The 19,325-nt window shown below is 44.0% G+C and overlaps 1 protein-coding gene across 1 annotated transcript in view; it reads right to left on the reverse strand.

Annotated features, from left to right (window-relative positions):
- The window catches only part of polk (polymerase (DNA directed) kappa), a 35,582-nt gene that overhangs the window by 3,565 nt on the left and 12,692 nt on the right, over positions 1-19,325 (reverse strand). The window contains exons 7-13 of the mRNA XM_084307608.1: positions 15,972-16,211; positions 13,977-14,101; positions 13,232-13,398; positions 12,506-12,538; positions 11,586-11,682; positions 8,226-8,397; positions 5,464-6,714 (exon numbers count right to left, since the gene is read on the reverse strand). Coding sequence (XP_084163734.1) covers positions 5,464-6,714; positions 8,226-8,397; positions 11,586-11,682; positions 12,506-12,538; positions 13,232-13,398; positions 13,977-14,101; positions 15,972-16,211 — 2,085 coding nt within the window. The remainder of the gene's footprint in view (positions 1-5,463; positions 6,715-8,225; positions 8,398-11,585; positions 11,683-12,505; positions 12,539-13,231; positions 13,399-13,976; positions 14,102-15,971; positions 16,212-19,325) is intronic.

Genomic DNA, 19,325 nt, shown 5'->3' on the forward strand with positions numbered 1-19,325 from the left:
CGATACCGCGGTAATGCGGTTATCGCGGCAGCTCTACTCCTAGGTACTTGAAACTGTTCACTCTCTCAACTGGTGCCCCGTCGATGCTGAGGGGGCTGTAGTCCCTGGCCCCCGACCTCCTGAAGTCCACAATCATCTCTTTTGTTTTGCTGACGTTCAGGGAGAGGCAGTTCTCCTGACACCACTGCAACAGATTCTCTACCTCTTCCAGGTGGGCCCTCTCGTCGTTGGCAGAGATCAGGCCCACCACTACTGTGTCATCAGCAAATTTGATGATTGTGTTGTTGTTCCGCTGTGCCACACAGTCATGTGTGTACAGGGAGTAGAGGAGGGGGCTCAGAACACAGCCCTGGGGGGCCCCTATGTTGAGCGTGATGGATGAGGAGGTGCAGTTGCCTGCTCTTACCACCTGAGGTCTACCCGTCAGGAAGTCCAAGACCCACTGGCAGAGGTCATAGTTCAAGCCCAGGTTCCTGAGCTTGGCTATGAGTTTGGAGGGGACTATGGTATTGAATGCTGAGCTGTAGTCGATGAACAGCATTCTCACATAGTTCCCCTGCCTCTTGTCCAGGTGTGATGCTGCTGTGTGCAGCACATGGGCTATGGCTGCTTTCTCTAGTCGGGTCCCAGCTGCAAAACTGCAGAGTTACTGTATTGCCCTGTATTTTACTATTTTATTTTACTATTTTACTGTCGTACACTTTTACTGTTATGTAGACTGTTCTGTTTTGTGTTATTATGTTTACGTGTGATGTATTGTGTATTGTGTACATGCACTTTTATTATGTTCTTGTGTGATGTACCGCACATTTTATTGCTGTCTGATGTTTGCGGGTGTTATTGCTGTCATCTTGGCCAGGTCTCCCTTGCAAAAGAGATCTTGTATCTCAATGGGACTTCCTGGTTAAATAAAGGTTAAAAATTTTTTTTTTTAAATGGCGTCCTGCAGGGGGTCCAGGTTGATGGGGAGGGAGGAACAGATGTAGCCCTTCACTAGCTTCTCAAAGCACTTCATGGCTATGGAGGTGAGAGCTACATGGCGGTAGTCGTTGAGGCAAGCGGGCGTAGATTTTTTGGGTACAGGGATGATGGTGGACTTCTTCAGACAGGTGGGGATGACAGCCTGTTCTAAGGACAGGTTAAATATGTCAGTGAATACCGGGGCCAGTTGGTCGGCACAGACCTTTAGGACGTGGCCGGGGGGATGCCGTCTGGTCCTGCTGCCTTCCTGATATTCACTTTCTTAAAGGTCCTCCTCACCTCATGTTCTGTTATTCTGAACACTGAATCTCCATCAGCAGCGCCCCCCCCCTCCATTGCAGTGGTTTGTAGGCTGGTGTTGTTATTCACAGCCTCAAACCTCGCATAGAAGGTATTGAGATCATTTGCTAAGGAGATGTCACTGTTCAGTTTGAGGGAGGTGCCTTTGTAATCTGTCATCGTTCTGAGGCCCTGCCACATACCTCTAGAGTCAGCCTGTTCAAACTGAAGTTCAACTTTATCCCTATAACGCCGTTTTGCCTCTATTACTGCTCTCCTGACGTTGTATCTCGCTGTCTTGTGTTCATTCATGTTATACAACAATTATACAATTAAATTGTTTTTCTGGTGTTCTACTTCTGATGTTCTTCTTGTGTTCTTCTTCTGGTGTTCTTCTTCTTGTGTTCTTCTTCTCATGTTCTTCTTCTCGTGTTCTCCTTCTCGTGTTCTTCTTCTCATGTTCTTCTTCTCATGTTCTCTCCCCACTCCCAGTGAGCTGTGGTGTTCCACAAGGAAGCATACTAGGACCTTTACTGTTCCTAATTTATGCAAATGACATGTCATCAGCTTGTGACTGCAACTTGTTCCTGTTCGTGGACAACTCTGCGAATGAAGATTCATTTATTGATGAAATATCCAGTATAGATTGGAACATGGTGTGTAGTGAGGATGACCCTGAAGCTGCACTGGATTTATTTATGTCAAGGAATATGAGTGTTGTAAACAAGTATGCTCCTTTAAAGAAATTCATGGTCAAAAATAGATCTGCCCCATGGCTTGACAGCAGTCTCAGGACCCTAATGAAAGAGAGAGACATGGCCAAAAAAGCCTCAGTTAGTTCTGGTTCAATTGATGACAGACAGGCATAAATACTGTGCTTTACGCAATCAGGTGACAAAACTAAACAAGGTAAAAAAAAAGGGGACTATTTTATATGATGCGAGAAATGATAGCGAACAAATATGGAATGTTTTTAATGAAATGATGGGGGTTAGGGTTAGACAACTGTGTGCACACCCTTAGTGGAATCAAATGGATTTGTTCTCACAAAACCAGTTGAGATTGCAAATAATTTTAATGATTATTATGGGGTAAAGTGGGTATTAGTGGGTAAAGTATCTAAACTAAGGCAGGCTATGAATATTTCAAACAACCTTAAAACAAATGACTGTATTAATAATAATAATAATAATAATAATAATAATTCATTTTATTTGTATAGCGCTTCTCAATGACCCGAAGATGCTGACAGTAGTTAGGAACATAGTAAAAACAAAGAAACAAAAACAAAGAAACAAAACAGAAGGAACATGAGACCATGGGAGGAACAGGGGAAAGCAGCATGAGATAGCACAAAAAGACAGAGCAACAGGAGACAGACATCAATCGGGTTGGAGGGGGGGGGGGGTTGAAGGCAAGGGAGAACAGGTGGGTTTTGAGGCGAGGCGGCGAGCTTTGAAGGTGGAGAGTGTAGGGGAGTCTCTGATGGACTGAGGGAGGGAGTTCCAGAGTCTGGGTGCAGTGCGAGAAAAGGCCCGATCACCAAAGTTTTTGAGTTTGGATGTCGGGACAGTGAGGGAGGCAGTGGAGGAGGACCGGAGGGAACAGGTGGGGCGGTAGGGAAGAAGGAGATCAGTCAGGTAGGGGGGGGGCAGGCTGTGGAGGGCTTTGAAGGTGAGGAGTAGTGTTTTGAAGTTTATGCAGTGTTTGATCGGGAGCCAGTGGAGAGAGTGGAGGACAGGAGTGATGTGTTCACGGGACCGGGTGTTAGTGAGGAGTCGGGTGGCTGAGTTTTGGACCATCTGTAGTTTATGGAGGGAGCGGGAGGTGATGCCAGTGAGGAGGGAGTTGCAATAGTCCAGGCGGGAGGAGATGAAGGCGTGTATGATGGATTCAGCAGCAGGGGGGGAGAGGCAGTGACGGATTTTAGCAATGTTGCAGAGGTGAAAGTATGATGTTTTTACAATGGAGCGGACGTGGGGGTCAAATGAGAGGGTGTGGTCGAGGAGGACACCAAGGTTTCGGACTAGGGGGGAAGGGGTGATGGTGGAGGAGCCTTGGGGGACCCCCTGTGTGACTGGGGAGGGGGAAGAGGTGTGGCCGGAGAGGGAGATGAATTGGTGTCTGTCTGTGAGGTAGGAGGAGAACCAGTCAAGTGCTGTGCCCTCAACACCCAGTTGGTGCAGCCTTTGGAGGAGGATGGAGTGACACACTGTGTCAAAGGCTGCACTGAGATCGAGTAGGATCAGGATGTTGAGGGCACCGGAATCAGCGGAGATGAGGAGGCCGTTGATGACTTTAACCAGTGAAAATAGATTGTCTTTTAATACACTTGTGCTGTTCAAGTTTGTCATGCGCAGTAAAACTCCTGTTTTTACAGATTGTTTATAGTAATACTGTGCATGATCATTACACTAGAGGTTCCAGTAATGGGCAGCTTGAATTACCAGGTCCCAAAACCAACGCTTTAAGGAGATATTTTATTTAGTGCTGCTAGGCGATTAAAAAAAGTAATCTAATTAATTACAGGATTTGTAATTAATTAATCTAATTAATCACATTTTAATCGCATAATGATTTTAGGCCTGATATTTTATATTCTATAATCATATTTCAAATTGCATGTGTCTGGATGGCAGAATTCAGTACTGTATCTACAAAACCTTCTGTTTAATCATCTTCCATTTATTCATTTGCTTAGATTTTTCAGGTCTGGTCAATTTTAGCATGGTGTTATTCACAGTAAAAGAAATAAAATAAAAATTATATTCTCATTTGGTTTATTACAATTGACTCAAGCCTAGTAACAGACACAGTATTTCTGACACTGGGAATACATTCCCTGAGATCCATAGATGTCCCTAGAATCAGATACCAAGAACATGCAAATGGACCATTTAAAAAAAAAAAAAATTAAATGTTTATTCTACGTTCTTATGGAATGAATGAGATAAAAAAAATGTGTAAAAAATTTAATAATAATAATTTAATTAATTTTGAGTTAATTTTCATAACGCGATCATTTGCTGTGTAATTAATTAATCTAATTAACGCGATAAACTGAGAGCCCTAATATTTTTATGATATCTTTTTCTTACACAGTACTGTATATTTGTATGTCTTGTATGTCATAAATGTCTTGATGAATTGAAAATGGAGGAGCCTTATGTAAACAAGACGAAAGTATTTTTCTGGTCTTCATCCTCTTAGCAGTTGTTAGTATTGAGCTGTACTGTATTGTACCCATTCTGCAATCTGTTAATAAAGTTCTACTTTTGTTTGATACAGTGGTCGTTTCCACGGTAGCACATATTTTTTCTTTATTATTATTTTTAGCATTTTTACAGCTTATATTGGTCACGCAGGACAGACAGAGGTGAGGGCGAACGGGAGGAGATGTGGGGAAGACATGCAGCAAATGTCACCGGGAGCGGGAGGCGAACCCGGGACGGCCGCGTATGTGTGCGAGGCACTATGCGGTGCGCCACGAGGGCGCCCCTCACGGTAGCACATTTGATGTAAATTCAGCCTAAGATAATAGTGGAAGTAAAAGTTTTCCTTTTCATGTTTCTTACCAGACTATATATCATTTAAATGTTACTTGTCCTTTCGGACAAGTTATGTTTTTGTATGTTTTTATTGATTTTTGCTACCGGGCAGTCCGGTAGAGAGAGAGAGGGAGAGGAGGAATGGGAGATAGACCGGGGAAGACATTCGGCAAAGATCACCGGGTCCGGGAGTCGAACCCAGGTCGGCCGTGTTGCACCGTAGTGCTGTATGCGGTGCGCCACTCGGGCGCCCCAGACTATATATTATTTAAAAAAATATAAAGTAGGTGTGCTTGGTGTGTGATGTCACAATAAATATGAGCAAACTCATAAGTAAGTGCATAGGGAAATTACATTATCTACGGCCCAGATCTGTGCTAGCAAGCTGGGACACTATTGCGCCTCGAGTCGTGGGCAGACTTCAGTTCTATGCAGATGACACTGCATAATAACTGGCATCCCAACAGAGATCAAAGTAGAAACATGGGTGACCTGTTAAATCAGAAAACCCTTATGAAAATCATAATGTAATCACAATGAAAATCATAATTAAAATCATAATGTAATCATAATTAAAATCATAATGTAATCATAATTAAAATCGTAATGAAAATCATAATGTAATCATAATGAAAATCACATCCACCACACTCACCTTTGGATGTCAGTGGTCTCCTACTGTGGCTAAGAGACACTGAAGGTTGATCTGATGTCCGTCCTCCCAGCTCATGCAGCACTTCCTGGTTCAGGCAGAGGTCAACATGTCGGTTTAAGATGGTGAGGTCATCGGTCTCCTGGGTCACATGGCACACCGGGCAGGTGAGGGTGGAATGTTTTGGACCGCCGTGTGACGTCACTGTCCCCGGGCTACCGTTGGGTACCGAGGAAACAACCCGAGATGAATCTATACCATCTTCACACTTCTTGCTATGGTCGGGCTGAGAATATCCTCGCTTCAGGGCGCTCTCTGACCAGTTCATACTTTCAGAGAACAACAATTTACGTTGTGGTTCTGACGGCTTAGCAGCGGGCGGGTCCTCAACCTGCTTCACCTCTTCTCTACCCCCCTCCCCTCCGACATGAAGCCCCTCCTCTTGCTCCTGCCCTCCGACATGAAGCCCCTCCTCTTGCTCCTCCCCTCTGACATGAAGCCCCTCCTCTTGCTCCTCCCCTCCGACATGAAGCCCCTCCTCTTGCTCCATCGTGTGAAGCAACGGAGGAGGAACTTTCTTCTCTGTATCGGAGTCCGAGTCGGTATCTGTGATGATGATGCCTGGCTTCGCGGAGACACCGCTGAGACACAGGTCTATGTGTCTGTTGAAGACATCCAGGTCCGTGGTCTCCACCTCCCCGAAGCAGACTGGACAGGTGAGGCTCTCCGTGTCTCTGGTCCCCCAGCCTGAGGTGGACGCCTGGGCCTCTGTAGGAAAGGCCGTGTCCTCCACTGTGGTAGTGGCCGGCGATGCTCCATCTGAGGCCAAACATGTCCTCTTGGACTCCCTACTCGTTTGACTGGAGGCCTCCATGGTGGTGATCACAGACGAGTTGTTCCCATCGCGTAAATCTGCCGGTGTGTTGGGGCTCTCAGCCTGGAGTCGGAGCCTCTGGGTGTGGGCCCTCTGGAAGAAGGACCGCTGGTGTTCACCAGTCCTGCCCGCTTCCGCCCCCATCTGCCTGGCCAGCCAGGGCATCTCCTTCCCCTGCCTCTGCCCCCCCTGGGCCTGCTGCTGTTGCTGGAAGATGAGCGGTAGGCAGGCAGAGGGCCTGCTCTGGATGGAATGTGTGAGGGTCCCAGGGTTTTGAGAGGGGCCAGCAGGGTCTGTTCCACCCTGCTGGAGGAATCCCACAATGCTTTTCTGCAGTGGCTTCTTGTCATCTGAACTGACAAAAGTGGAGATTCGAACACCTACAGACACAACAAACAAATAAACAAATGAAAAGATACAGAGATAAAGAGAAATGGCATAAACAAATGCACGTGATAGTAAAAGAAACTGAGCAACGCAGAGTACAATTGATCATTTAAATATACTTCTAAATAGTTGTACCAGGAACAACACCGACAGGTAGATTTGTCAAAAGAAGCAGAAGGTAGGTGTGAACAGAGCTACGCCCTCTCTGATGTGCAAACTCGTGCCAACGACCAATTTAGTCACTGCTGCATTTTGCAGTCTGCCCTTGGCACACCTTGGCTTGCGCCCGTTATTATTATTTGTTACATGGCGTTTTAAAAGTCGCCAAAATGCTTGATTGTGATTGGTCAATAGCGCTCCGTTGCCCCTGACAGCGGTGAATTATTTCTCGATAATTCACCCGTCAGGGGCAACGCGCAATAATGACCGCTGTTAGGGGCAACGGGGAGAGATAGCCTCGCAGCCGGACTCTTGCAGCGTTATACCAACGGCTGTGCAGCGCCTGTCCAAGGCAGGTCTCGACACCATGCATTTGATCTCGTCTTGTCGATGGTGTAAAATGAATTATATTGTTGGTAAGTTAGCCCTGTAATAAGCGGGATAATGTATACGTTGACACTGCGAGATTCAAACCTAAATAGACTCAGCTTTACCATATGCACAGCTGCACTGCATCAGGTGCAATCAAGCCCACACACCTAACCTGTGATATTTTCTTCAACGCCAGAGGAGCAACAGAACCGCGTCTGCATTTGATCTCGTCTTGTCGATGGTGTAAAATGAATTACGTATATTGTTAGTAAGTTAGCCCTGTAATAAGCAGGATAATGTATAGCTATACTCGGTCATTGTCGCAAAATAATTGACCTTCACTGCGTTTAGAACACCTCGGCGCGGCGCCTCAGTGTTCCAGAACGCAGTGTCGGTCAATTATTTTGCGACAATGACCTCGTAACTATACATTATCCCTTACATAGATTAATGCTTGCGCTGTACAACAGGGGTAGAGCATGTCAACTCAACTAAATATGCACTCGTATTTCTCTGGGTGAGACCTTCAACGATATCTTAAAAAGATTGTCATCAACCCAGGATATAGTCTGAAGGCTACACATTTAAGCTTGTTAGTTTCTTTATTAGAGTATAGTTTCGTATGCACATACAATTTATCATTGATTCTATTTTGGAGGTTTTCAGCTCTAATGTGCAGCCGTTTCTCTTCCGTCACGGTCAATTGTTAACCAATTATGAAAGAAGCTTCTCGTTTAACGTGCTACCTCACCTAACAGCGCAGGACAGGTGGTAGAAAAGCCGGCGCTGCTTTTGAAAGTAGTTCCCGAGGCTTCAGCTGGCTGCAAGGTGCACACTGGACACCTTATGCTCTTTTGAAAACAGATCTCCAAAACATAGGTGTAGATTGGGGCGCAGCTTTACGCTACACTTTAACACATTAATTTGCAAATCTACCCGTTAATACATTAGCTTTAGTGCAACATCCAATTACCCATGAGCCTCAGTCTGAGTGGCGTGGGTCTGACGTTGTCTATCTCAGTCCTGAGCAGGTCCTTAGCCACGGCAAAGATCTCCTCCGCCGTGGAAACAGCACACGGTAGCGTCCATGCTCTGGTCTTCACCTCGAAATCCACATTCTTCAGCTTCAACGTGACTGTTTTTCCCTGGAAAAACAGAGAGAAATGGTTGAACATTGAATACATGTCAACATGGGAAAATAGGGAAGGACATTACTGACTGGGAAAAAATATATATTGTAGTTTAAATGCAGTACAGATCCCCAAGATTAGATTGGATTCAAATGTATTGTCATTATACAGAAATTGTCATTATACAAGTACAGTACAACGAAAATAAGTGCAAATGTAGCAGTAAATTAAACTGGGTACAAAATATAAAAATTAGTACTACTGGATGTATGTACAGAGTTGTAGTATAATATGTACAGTGATACAGGTATAATGACAGTATGGTAGTAGTCATACTGGCCAGCAGCGTAACTAGTAATAGTAGGATACGTACAGATATAGATATAGTAATGGACTATGTGCAGGTAAGTACAGACAGGTGTGGGTATGTACTGTATGAGGTGAGAATAAATATATATACATATGGTATATACAGCATTATCGTACATGCTACCTTACAGAGCTATGGGTTATATGCAGGTGTACAAGCAAGTATATATAGGGGTTATATGCAGGTATATTCAGATAAAATATGGATATACCGGTATATATGCTGTGAATATAAAAATATAAATGTAAATATGCGATATATACAGCACTGTTGTACATGCTATCATACAGAGTATATGGGTAAACAGTGAAAGCAGTAGGTAGGTATAAATTGAGTATAGGCAACAGAGTTCAGAGTCGTACAGTATGGGTAACAGAGCCTAGGGTGTAGGCAATGGAGTCAGAGTTTATATGGTGGGGGGGGGGCTGTCAACATGGCACAGAGTTCAGATAGATGACAGCTGAGGGAAAGAAGCTGTTCCTGAGTCTGCTTGACTTGGAGCGAAGGTTCCTGTAGCGTCTCCCGGAGGGGAGGAGGGCAAACAGTCCATGATTGGGATGAGAGGTGTCCTTGACAATGCTGCATGCCTTCCTCAGACACCGTTTGTGATGGATAGACTCAATAGTAGGGAGTGATGTGATGTGCTGGGCGGTTTTCACCACCCTCTGCAGTGCTTTCCAGTCAGAGGCAGTGCAATTGCCGTACCAGACTGTGATGCAGTTGGTGAGGATGCTTTCTATGGCACACCGGTAAAGATTCACCAGAATCTGAGGAGATAGGTGGGTGCACTGGTGAGCCTTCTTGACCAGTGCTGAGGTGTTGAGGTTCCAAGAGAGGTCCTCGGAAATGTGGACTCCCAGGAATTTTAAGCTGGAGACACGCCCTACCCCCGTACTGTTGATGTGGACGGGGGCGTGTGCGCTGGCTCTGAAGTCCACAATGAAGGTTGTTGTCTGTAGGCCGACTCATCGTTTTTTTTTATGAGGCCCACCACCGTTGTGTCGTCTGCAAACTTAATAATGGTGTTGGTGCCATGTACAGTTAAGTTTCAAGTTTCAAGTTTCAAGTTTCAAGTTTCTTTAATAGTTGTCATACAGAAGTACAGAATACTTTTGTACAAAATGCTTCTTACTGTTGCGCTCCAGAGACTGTGCAAGACAAGATAAGTATGAAATAAAAACATAGTAAAATTAGAAGTAAAAAAAAGAGGTCACAGTGTTCAGTTTAGACATATGTACAATGTTCGATGCAGAATAGACGTAGTTACCATACAATATACAATACTGTGCAGTGTACTAATATACAATACTATATAGTGCAAGGCAGAAATGGAGAAATGGGACGAGGTGCAATTTAGGTACAATTCACAGTAGGTGTACGAGTTGTAGTGCAAATCCTTTATCAATAAATATAAAGTGTAAGTGTGTTTGTGTGATCTAAAGTGTGGAGAGTGGGTGCTGCAGTGTGTTGTTTGTTTGAGTGAGTGTGTGCGTGTGGGTGTGTGTGCTGTGTGCATTTGATGGTTGTTGCATAGTGATTATTGTTCGTTTAGCGATTATTGTTCGTTTAGCAGCCTGATGGCCTGGGGATAGAAGCTTCTTCTGAGTCTTTCTGTGCTCGCCTTAAGACTCCGGTATCGCTTGCCTGACCGCAGCAGTTCAAAGAGGCAGTTGTTCGGGTGGCTCGAGTCCTTAATAATTCTCTTAGCCTTCCCCTTGCACCGCTTGATGTAAATGTTCTGGAGGGTGGGAAGCCCCCCTCCAATTGTGCAATTAAGGGGATCAATAAAGGAATATCTTATCGCAAATAATAGAAATAGCAAGTGTGCACTTTATAGGTACTTGGAACGATGTGCAGTTGTGTGTGGATGACAAATCCAATGTAACAGCTTGGCTAAATGTGTGACTAAAGAAGCGATTGAGCACACACACACACGCACACAACACACACACACACACAAACACAAACACCAATGAACCCACAGGGTGCAGTGATTATAGAAGTGCTCTTTGCAAGCACCTACTAAATAATAGTAGGTAAATTATTGATTATAATAGATTATTATAGATCAAATATACATGTTTGCACACAAACCAACCAGCCAACCGAGCACAGAGTATAGAGATCATAATTAGACCTAATAATAATAATAACTAGATCCAGTATCGAGGGACCATAGATAGAATATACATGTCTATATCTGGGTTTGGACATACACCACTGATTGATGTAACAGGGTGCCGTTGGCGGACTATAACGGTTCACAAAGAGCTTCCATGATAATGTGATCATCTCCTAGGAGACATTTCCAGGGCTGATTGTCGTCCCATGTCGGCTCCTTAATGGCCCTCCATTTCCTCTAGCTATCAAGCCCACATCAGGAGGCAGGCAGGGGGGTGATGGCTGTGCCCAGCCAGCCAGCCCCCCTCTTACTCTCTCTCCCTCTCTCTCTCTATCTATCGATTGGGAGAAACTGGCAGCTTGAGGTAATTGTACGAAATTCTATCAGGAGTCAAGAGTGGTTCTGGGTAGGCCACAAATATAATTGTGTGACTTTTTTAATAAAATGGAATATAGCTCTGTCTGAACCGAAACGTTGTTGGGGTATAATGTTCTCCTCTGGTCAAATACCCATCCTGCTGTTTCCCGCTGTCTCCCTTTTCCTCAAACCAGTCTGAGTCAATCTCCCCACAACATACATATACCATATATAACATATTCCACTAAGGAATGGCAGCTTGCGGTGAACATAGAAAGCATTAACTATTTGTTGTTACAAGATGTCATTAAGACGACAGTAGAGCGGTAAAAACAAGGTCATGTAGTTCTGTACCTTCAGCCCCTCTTTCGTCAGGTCCACAGACAAGTCTCGACACAGCTCCCTACATAAAGACAACTGCTCCTCCGCTACACTCATCTCTCTAAACGTCCTGTATAGGAGAGGGAGAATAAGAGGAGAAGAGATAGAAGAGGAAGAGAAAGAAGAGGAAAAGACCAGGAGAGAGGAGAGGAAGAGAGCAGGAGACAGAAGAGAGGAGAGAGAGAGGGGGAGAGCAGGAGAGAGAAGAGTAAGAGCGGAGAGTAAGAAGAGGAAGAGATAGAAGAGGTATTGTATACTGAGCTATACAGCAGGACAAGTGTTGTTTGTCTTTCCACTGTATTGTACATTAATTGAATTTGGTGAATCAAGTGTTTCTGATTTCAGCATAAAATGAAATCTACAGGAGCATAGTAGATACAGGAAATGCCCCTCCTAAATATTATAGTAAATATTATGGTAAGGCTGGGCGATATGGCCATAGCATCATATCACAATATATAATTATTATACTGTATATATATTTTTTTTTATTTTTTATTTGATTGTATTTAGTTTCCCAGTAAAAATTACAATACGACATAAAAGTTAATGCATTTGTCATGGTGCTGTTTCATTCAAAATGGTCTATTTTCTTAAACTTTTTAAAGACTGCTGTGGGGAATCAAAACTTACCTTAAACCTATACAGTATGTATATATATATTATTTTACTGTAGTTATTTTACAATATACTGTATATATATACACACACATAATATGTATATATATTGTGAATGACGGTATAGTAAAAATATAGTAGTAATGGATCCATCCTTCATATTCTGTAAACCTCCCAGCCATTATTAATACGGATTTAATATCATCATCGGTCAGCAGTCAGATATATGGAGGAGTTTTGTTATGACCTAGCGTTAGTCGCCACCAGAAAAATACCTTTCTGTGCTCATGCTTTTCCTTTCTCCATCTCTGGAAGTAAACAGACAAGAAGAGATACTACATCACATTATATAATCATGAAGGGGATACAGTCAGTGGAAGGTAAACCCACCTTTTAATTTGTGTGTATGTTTGTTTGTTTGTTTGTTTGTTTGTTTAAAATTCACAGTATAACATGACAGTAAGCAGTGTTACATAGTGTTTTCTTTGGTTTGTTATTATGGCTATCGTGCCTTATGAAAACCAACTGAATTTATGACTTTACCTTTTACTTTGTCCACTGACCCATCTGTGCCAAGCCCTGCCCCCTCCTAACTTGTCATAGCAAGGTCAAGAAAACCGAAGAAAGCTGTAGTTGTGATTGGAGGGTGAAAATAAGAGGGTGGAGCTTGGGATAGGCCCATTTATAAATTATAACTGACTTGACCCACCTTTTATTTTTCCACTACATCACTGACATCATTGTACCTTTCACTGGTGTTCAAGTGTTGGCTCTTGTTCTCTCTGCCCTGTGGTTCTTTCTGTTTTGTCATACAATAAGCTATTACACCTCACAACATCTACGCCATGTATTAGTACAGGAAGTCTCTGTTTTGTCATACAATAAGCTATTACACCTCACAACATCTACGCCATGTATTAGTACAGGAAGTCTCCAACTATAGACAATTGTGATGACTTTCATGAAGTAGTTGTTGCAGCAACAGGCAGTGGGGCGGGCACCTCTCTATGTGCGTAGAACCCAGACCCAGAGAGATCCTGATGAAGTGATGCCAGGAGGTCTCGGAGAACAGCAAGGACAGCAGTGCCACCTGCTGGCTGAGGTGGGCGCAAGTGATGATCCCCACTGCACCCAGCAGCTTCTCACTCACCTTCCCAATGCCAAACACCTAGAGAAAGCACACTCAGTGTTTTCATTATATGTCCTGCATTTCCACAGCCCATGGCTGTCATTTAATGTTGAGTAGAAAAAGGGGTAACCACTGCGCTCAGACAGGTGCGTAGTCCAACATTAATTAAGTTGCAAAAAATGGAATAGGGACCGCACTCTGGGAAAATCGTTGTTTTTTATTTTTATATGCACAAGTTGTATAACGCACAAAACGCTTTCAGCCATCCGGCCTTCTTCATGTTGATCGCCTGTTATTTGATTACAATTACATGGTGTTTTCCTACCAAGATGCAATGACGATGTAATCAAATACTGTGAATTATTTCTATTATGGATTATATACCGGTATATACAGTACCAGTCAAATGTTTGGACACACTTTCTCATTTAACTGAATGAGAAGGTGTGTCCAAACTTTTGACTGGTACTGTATATATAAATAATAAGGATTTCTAATACCTTTCTCCACCTTTGCCTAAATTCTCAGATAAATCCATTAGATTCTGATAACAATATTGAATAACACCCGGAGGCTCTGTTTAGTATTAGTTTGAATAATGTGTAATAATAATGTACTTTGCGAACGGGCAGGTCCTTCATGAAGTCCATGACTGCGTCCCTGCTGGAGGGCAGGAGGTACTGGCCGTTGGGTTTGTTCTTGTCACTGCAGACCTTGGCAAGCATCATGTTTGGAGCAATGCCTGGAAGAGTGAATAATGTGAAATAATGGCTGGTAAGATATAATATATAATGTCAGAAGTACAGAAATTCTAAATGTCCAGGAATTACTTATTTATTATGACAGCTAGCCTAGGTGTTGGCCAAGAACACCTGTCCCTGAATTTTAAGTTAGGTTAGTGGTCCGTATCCGCTTCCATTCATTTGTGCTAAGCTAGGCTAGCTTACAGCCGGATAGCTTTCTACTGAAGTTAACTGAACACACAGAGAGGAAATTGGTATCTATCTTCTTGTCTGACTCTGGAGAAGATGGTAAGTGCATTTCCCATCCCATGTTGGCATGTTCCTTTAAACCTTTTGACATGGAGGGCCAAATAATGCACTGGACAATGAACATTGATATTATAAATATAAATGTTACAAGTACATAACAGTTTGTACCTTGTAATAGTCAAGTTAGTTTAAAATCCCTTCTCAATTAGTTCAATTGCATCAAAATACAACAAACAGAATATCTAATAATTATCTGGACCCATTTGGAGGAAAGATTATGTTGTGGATGGATTTGACCATGGTTTCTTAAAGGGGAACTATCTTATAAATGGCCTTTTCCTGTGGTTTGCATTGTTTTCTAGCAATGTGGGGTTGTACCAACACTGACTAGATGTGAAATCTCTAGCTACTCCCGTTTCTTCAGTTCAGCTCAGACAAGAACCTCCCACACTGAACCAAGCCATTCAGAATTGACTCGTTCCCTGACGTAAGTAGGTGCTGCTGTCTGCATATCTCAGCCCCCTCTGTGGTTGTAGCCACCACCCACAATCAACAATTCACTCAACAACGGAGCGAGTGGAAATAATGTGAAAGCGGTTTCCCTGTCACTGACACTTCCTCAAACGCGAGCAAGCGAGAGAGAGAGAGAGGGAGAGATAGAGAGGGAGAGACAGACAGATAGAGAGAGAGGGAGAGAGAGGCTCTCATACGGTGCGACTCGTCTCGGAGCATTTACACACACTCGCGAATGCGTGTGTGGGGGGAAACACGCGTGCTCTCGGAGCGATCTCTCCTCTCTCTATCTCTCTCTCTCTCCCTCTCTCTATCTTTCTCTCCCTCTCTCTCTCACTCGCTCGTTCTCTCTCTCGCTCTCTCGTATCAGCACGCACGTCACTACAACCTGTTGCAAAATATCATAGCACACGCTCCCACGCGTATTCCGATTCATGCAATAATATTCACGGGGGTATATATTGTCATTTGAAACAAGTTACCAATGCATTGTCCCGTGGGATTATGCCCCTCTGCGGCGAAATTTATTAGTCCCTCTATCTCTCTTTCTCTCCCCCCAAAGTTATCTGCCAGTGCAGACTGTGGGTGACTGTCACTCAAAGCGCATTGAGAGTATGGGCGGAGCCCAGCCAAAAACAGCTTGGAATCTGAAAGTGCATAAAATGCTGCTCTAGAGTAAAAAAAAAAGGAGTAGGTGTCAAATTGCCCAAATAGTGAAAGAAATAGTAAGATAGTCCCCCTTTAAACAAGTGAGAGACCCGACCCAGGCTCACTGAAACATATCACAAACATATTACTACTGTTGTCATGTGACCCAGGCTCACTGAGACATATCACAAACATATTACTACTGTTGTCATGTGACCCAGGCTCACTGAGACATATCACAAACATATTACTACTGTTGTCATGTGACCCAGGCTAATTTAAAGATATCACAAACATATTACTACTGTTGTCATGTGAGTGACCCAGGCTCATTTAAACACATCACAAACATATTACTACTGTTGTCATGTGGTGGGATCCACCAGAAGAAGACCCCGAGACCCATTTGGGTCCCCGGCCTAGAAACCGGGTTGTAAACCAGAGCCTCTTGTGCCTCACCTGCGCTGGCGGTCAGCGTGGTCTTCTGCTCGATGCGGAAGCGCATCTCTCGGACGGCCTCCTCAACAGACGTCCCGAACACCTCTGCGTCTTCACCTCCGACCTCTGCTGCTTCTCCAGAGGCCTGCAGGCAGGGAGAGGAACCTGGACTGTCCTCAAACAGAAGAGGAGAGAGGCCCTCCACCTCCTCCTCCTCCGCTGCTGCTGCTGCTCCCTGGTGGAGTTCACCCTGCACCTCACCTTCACAAGACACAGAGGAGGGGGGGGGTACAGGAGGAGAGAGGGAGGATAAACAGAGACAAAGGGGGATGAGTAAGTGTGAAAGGAAGAGAAAGAGAGTGGGAGGTGATAACATGCCACCCTTGTCACGCTCGAGAGGTGGAAAACACACAGTCCATGATAGAGACAGAGATAACTCTGATCTTCACTCATTTGCTTCCTCCGTCAGGCAGAAAATAGAGAACAAATGACATGAGGCTTACGCTGTTAAGCTGTTAATAGCCCCTCAAAGCGTAATCTTTCACGCATTTCTGCTCTGCCTTCATAGCTAATGGATACAACAAGTATTGGAATGCGATTGTAATGCAATTATCAAGATACAATAACAATGCAGAGAACTAGTAGTGTAGTAGAGCACTTGTTATCACAACAATAGTGGGATTATTATACAGTATATAGTACACAAGCTGTACATTAACATATTTTAATGGATTCAGTAGATTCAAGCAGGATATTATCAAAGTCAAAGTCAACTTTAGTCAGTTTACTATTTGTGCAAGAAATACAGAAAGTTTCAATTGTGTTCCCCCATTCCCACAGTGTATATAAAAAAGATATAGACAATATAAACAAGAGTAAAACTATAGGACACAATATACAACACACAATATACCGGACTGCAAGATATGTACAATATAAACAGTAGGGCTGTCCCCGACTAAGGATTTGGATAGTCGACTATGATTGGCCAAAATTTGTCGTTAGTCGACTAATAGTAGACTAAAAAGAATTACAAATAAAAGTATAATATTTTATTTTTTATTTTTTAATCATTCCATTTGGGCTGTGGGGGGTGCTTAATGTATGAAGGAGTCGACTGAAGGCTTCTTGTCCTCTGCAAAAGCATGCAATTGGTCCACTGATGGATACATCTTGATATTTTTCTAGTCTAGTAGTGTGTTCATTAGATGGGTGAAATCCTCTTTCAGTGCCTCTGTGCCTGTTTTCGTAGGCATTTAGCCTCTGGTATGCATGCCATTAGCGTTAGCCACGCTTCTATGCCTCTTTTCTTTTGGAAAGAATGATAATTTTTGTTTCTTTTTTCTTCGACTAAGAGGTTGGCAGTCGACTACGGCTCCTTTCGACCGATTAGTCGACTAATCGACTAATAGGGGTCAGCCCTAATAAACAGTCATACAAATTTGCTAAAATGAGCTTAGTACAAATATTTTATAGCAGCAGTAGTACAGAGTAAAGTAAAGTGGCAGTGAGTGAAGTAAAGTGGCAGTGTGTGTCTGTGGGGTAGTGTATGCGAGCGTGCGTGTGTGTGTGCGTGCATGCACAGTGTGTCAGTGGGGGGAGGGGGTTCCTAGTCCAGAGTCTGTGGGGCAGAGTAAGAGGGGAGGGGGGGGGTTGGAGAGAGTTCAGCTTCCTGACAGTCTGATGAATGAAGCTGTCTTTCAGTCTGCTAGTCCTAGCTCGGAGGCTCCTCATTCTCCTCCCGGAGGGCAGGTGACAGGAGAAGTGCTGAGAAAGGTGGGTGATGTCGCCTGCAATGCGGAGAGCTTTGCGGGCCAGGCGTGTGTTATAAATGTCCTGGAGCGAGGGGAGGGGGCACCAACAATCCTCTCAGCTGCTCTGACCGTGCACTGCAGGGCCTTGCGGCAGGATGCCATGCAACCGCCGTACCACACGGTTATGCAGCTGGTCAGGAGGCTCTCGATGGTGCCCCGGTAGAAGGAGCACATGATGGGAACTGAGGCTCCGGCTCTTCTCAGTTTGCGAAGGAAGTAAAGGCGCTGCTGAGCTTTCTTGGCCAGTGTGCGGCGCTTGTTACACTCAGTGTTTTTGTGCTCGTTTTTGAATACGTTTGCTGTCCCTTTTACATAGAAATGCCGTTTTTGGCGGATACGTTGTGGCCCTACTGAAAACGCTAAATTGTGTTTTCCATTTTGGAGTAGCGCCAAAACTCACGACAACATGTCGTGTAATCTGCACGGAGCCGTTGTTGCGAAAACGCCCATGCGCAGTAGATACCATCTGCGTGCCCTTCCGGTGACAGCAGAGCTGTCCCAAATAGCTGCAGCTACCATGTGTTGTCAAGTTATTGTTATAAGGACCCCAGTCCAAGCTACAACAGTCTGCATCCCCTTAACAATTGTTTGTATTGAGCCGTATTGTATTGTACCCATTATGCAATATGTTAAATAAAGTTTACATCCATTCATTCTGCTAGCATTACCGATTGCATGAGCAGCTGGCTAACGTTAGCTATCAGACCCTGTTCGCTCAGAGCTCCTCTTTCAATCTTAACAAGCATTAAACAAAATGGCCCAGTCATCTATTCACCTTTGTTTAATACACACGGCGTTGTCTTTAATGTTATCTAGCTACTGATAGCTCCCGATATCATCAGTTTGGTGCTGGCTAACTAGCGTGAGCTAACGTTAGCTTCTAGCCACAATGCTATACTGTTATAATGGCATATTCCATTCACGTTAGCATGCAGCTAACAATGTAGCTAACAACGTCACCGATCTTTTTTGAGACTAAACTATCCGCTCTTGGTGGTCACTTGTGTTGATGTTAGTTTTGTTTCATCAACAAATGAGAGGCAAAACACACAGTGAATGTATCCGTTTTGTTTATTGCACTTGTATTACACTTTGCTGAAAAAGAAGTGCTGCATTGGGTAAATAGGCAAAGATGGCGGCGCCCGCCTTGTTGACATTTTCTTTGCAGGAAGTGTATTGGCACATTCAAGTTCTGATTGGTTGAAAATTGCCTTCATGTTCGCCACCTACTGCCACCTACTGCTTTGGCAGTGTACTACATCACTGTACTCCGGTGACAAAACGAAAGTGTGACTCGCCTCCCGCTACGTTGCGGCGAAACTCATCTGAAAATGAAACGAAAGTCTAACCGCAGCCGCAGTGTTGGTGTTCCAGGAGAGGTCCTCTGTGATGTGCACACCCAGGAATTTGGTGGTGGAAATTATGTAGCAAGTCCACTAGGGCTGTCTTAAATACTTCGAAGCTTCGTTCGATGGGCACGGGATTCGTGGGAAACGGACGTCATAAGCCTCATTAACTCCGCCTCTCTTTGTTAACTACAACAAGCACATGGAGATTCCTC

Source organism: Notolepis coatsorum (assembly GCF_963971535.1).
Source record: "Notolepis coatsorum genome assembly, chromosome: 1".
NCBI classification, from domain to species: domain Eukaryota; kingdom Metazoa; phylum Chordata; class Actinopteri; order Aulopiformes; family Paralepididae; genus Notolepis; species Notolepis coatsorum.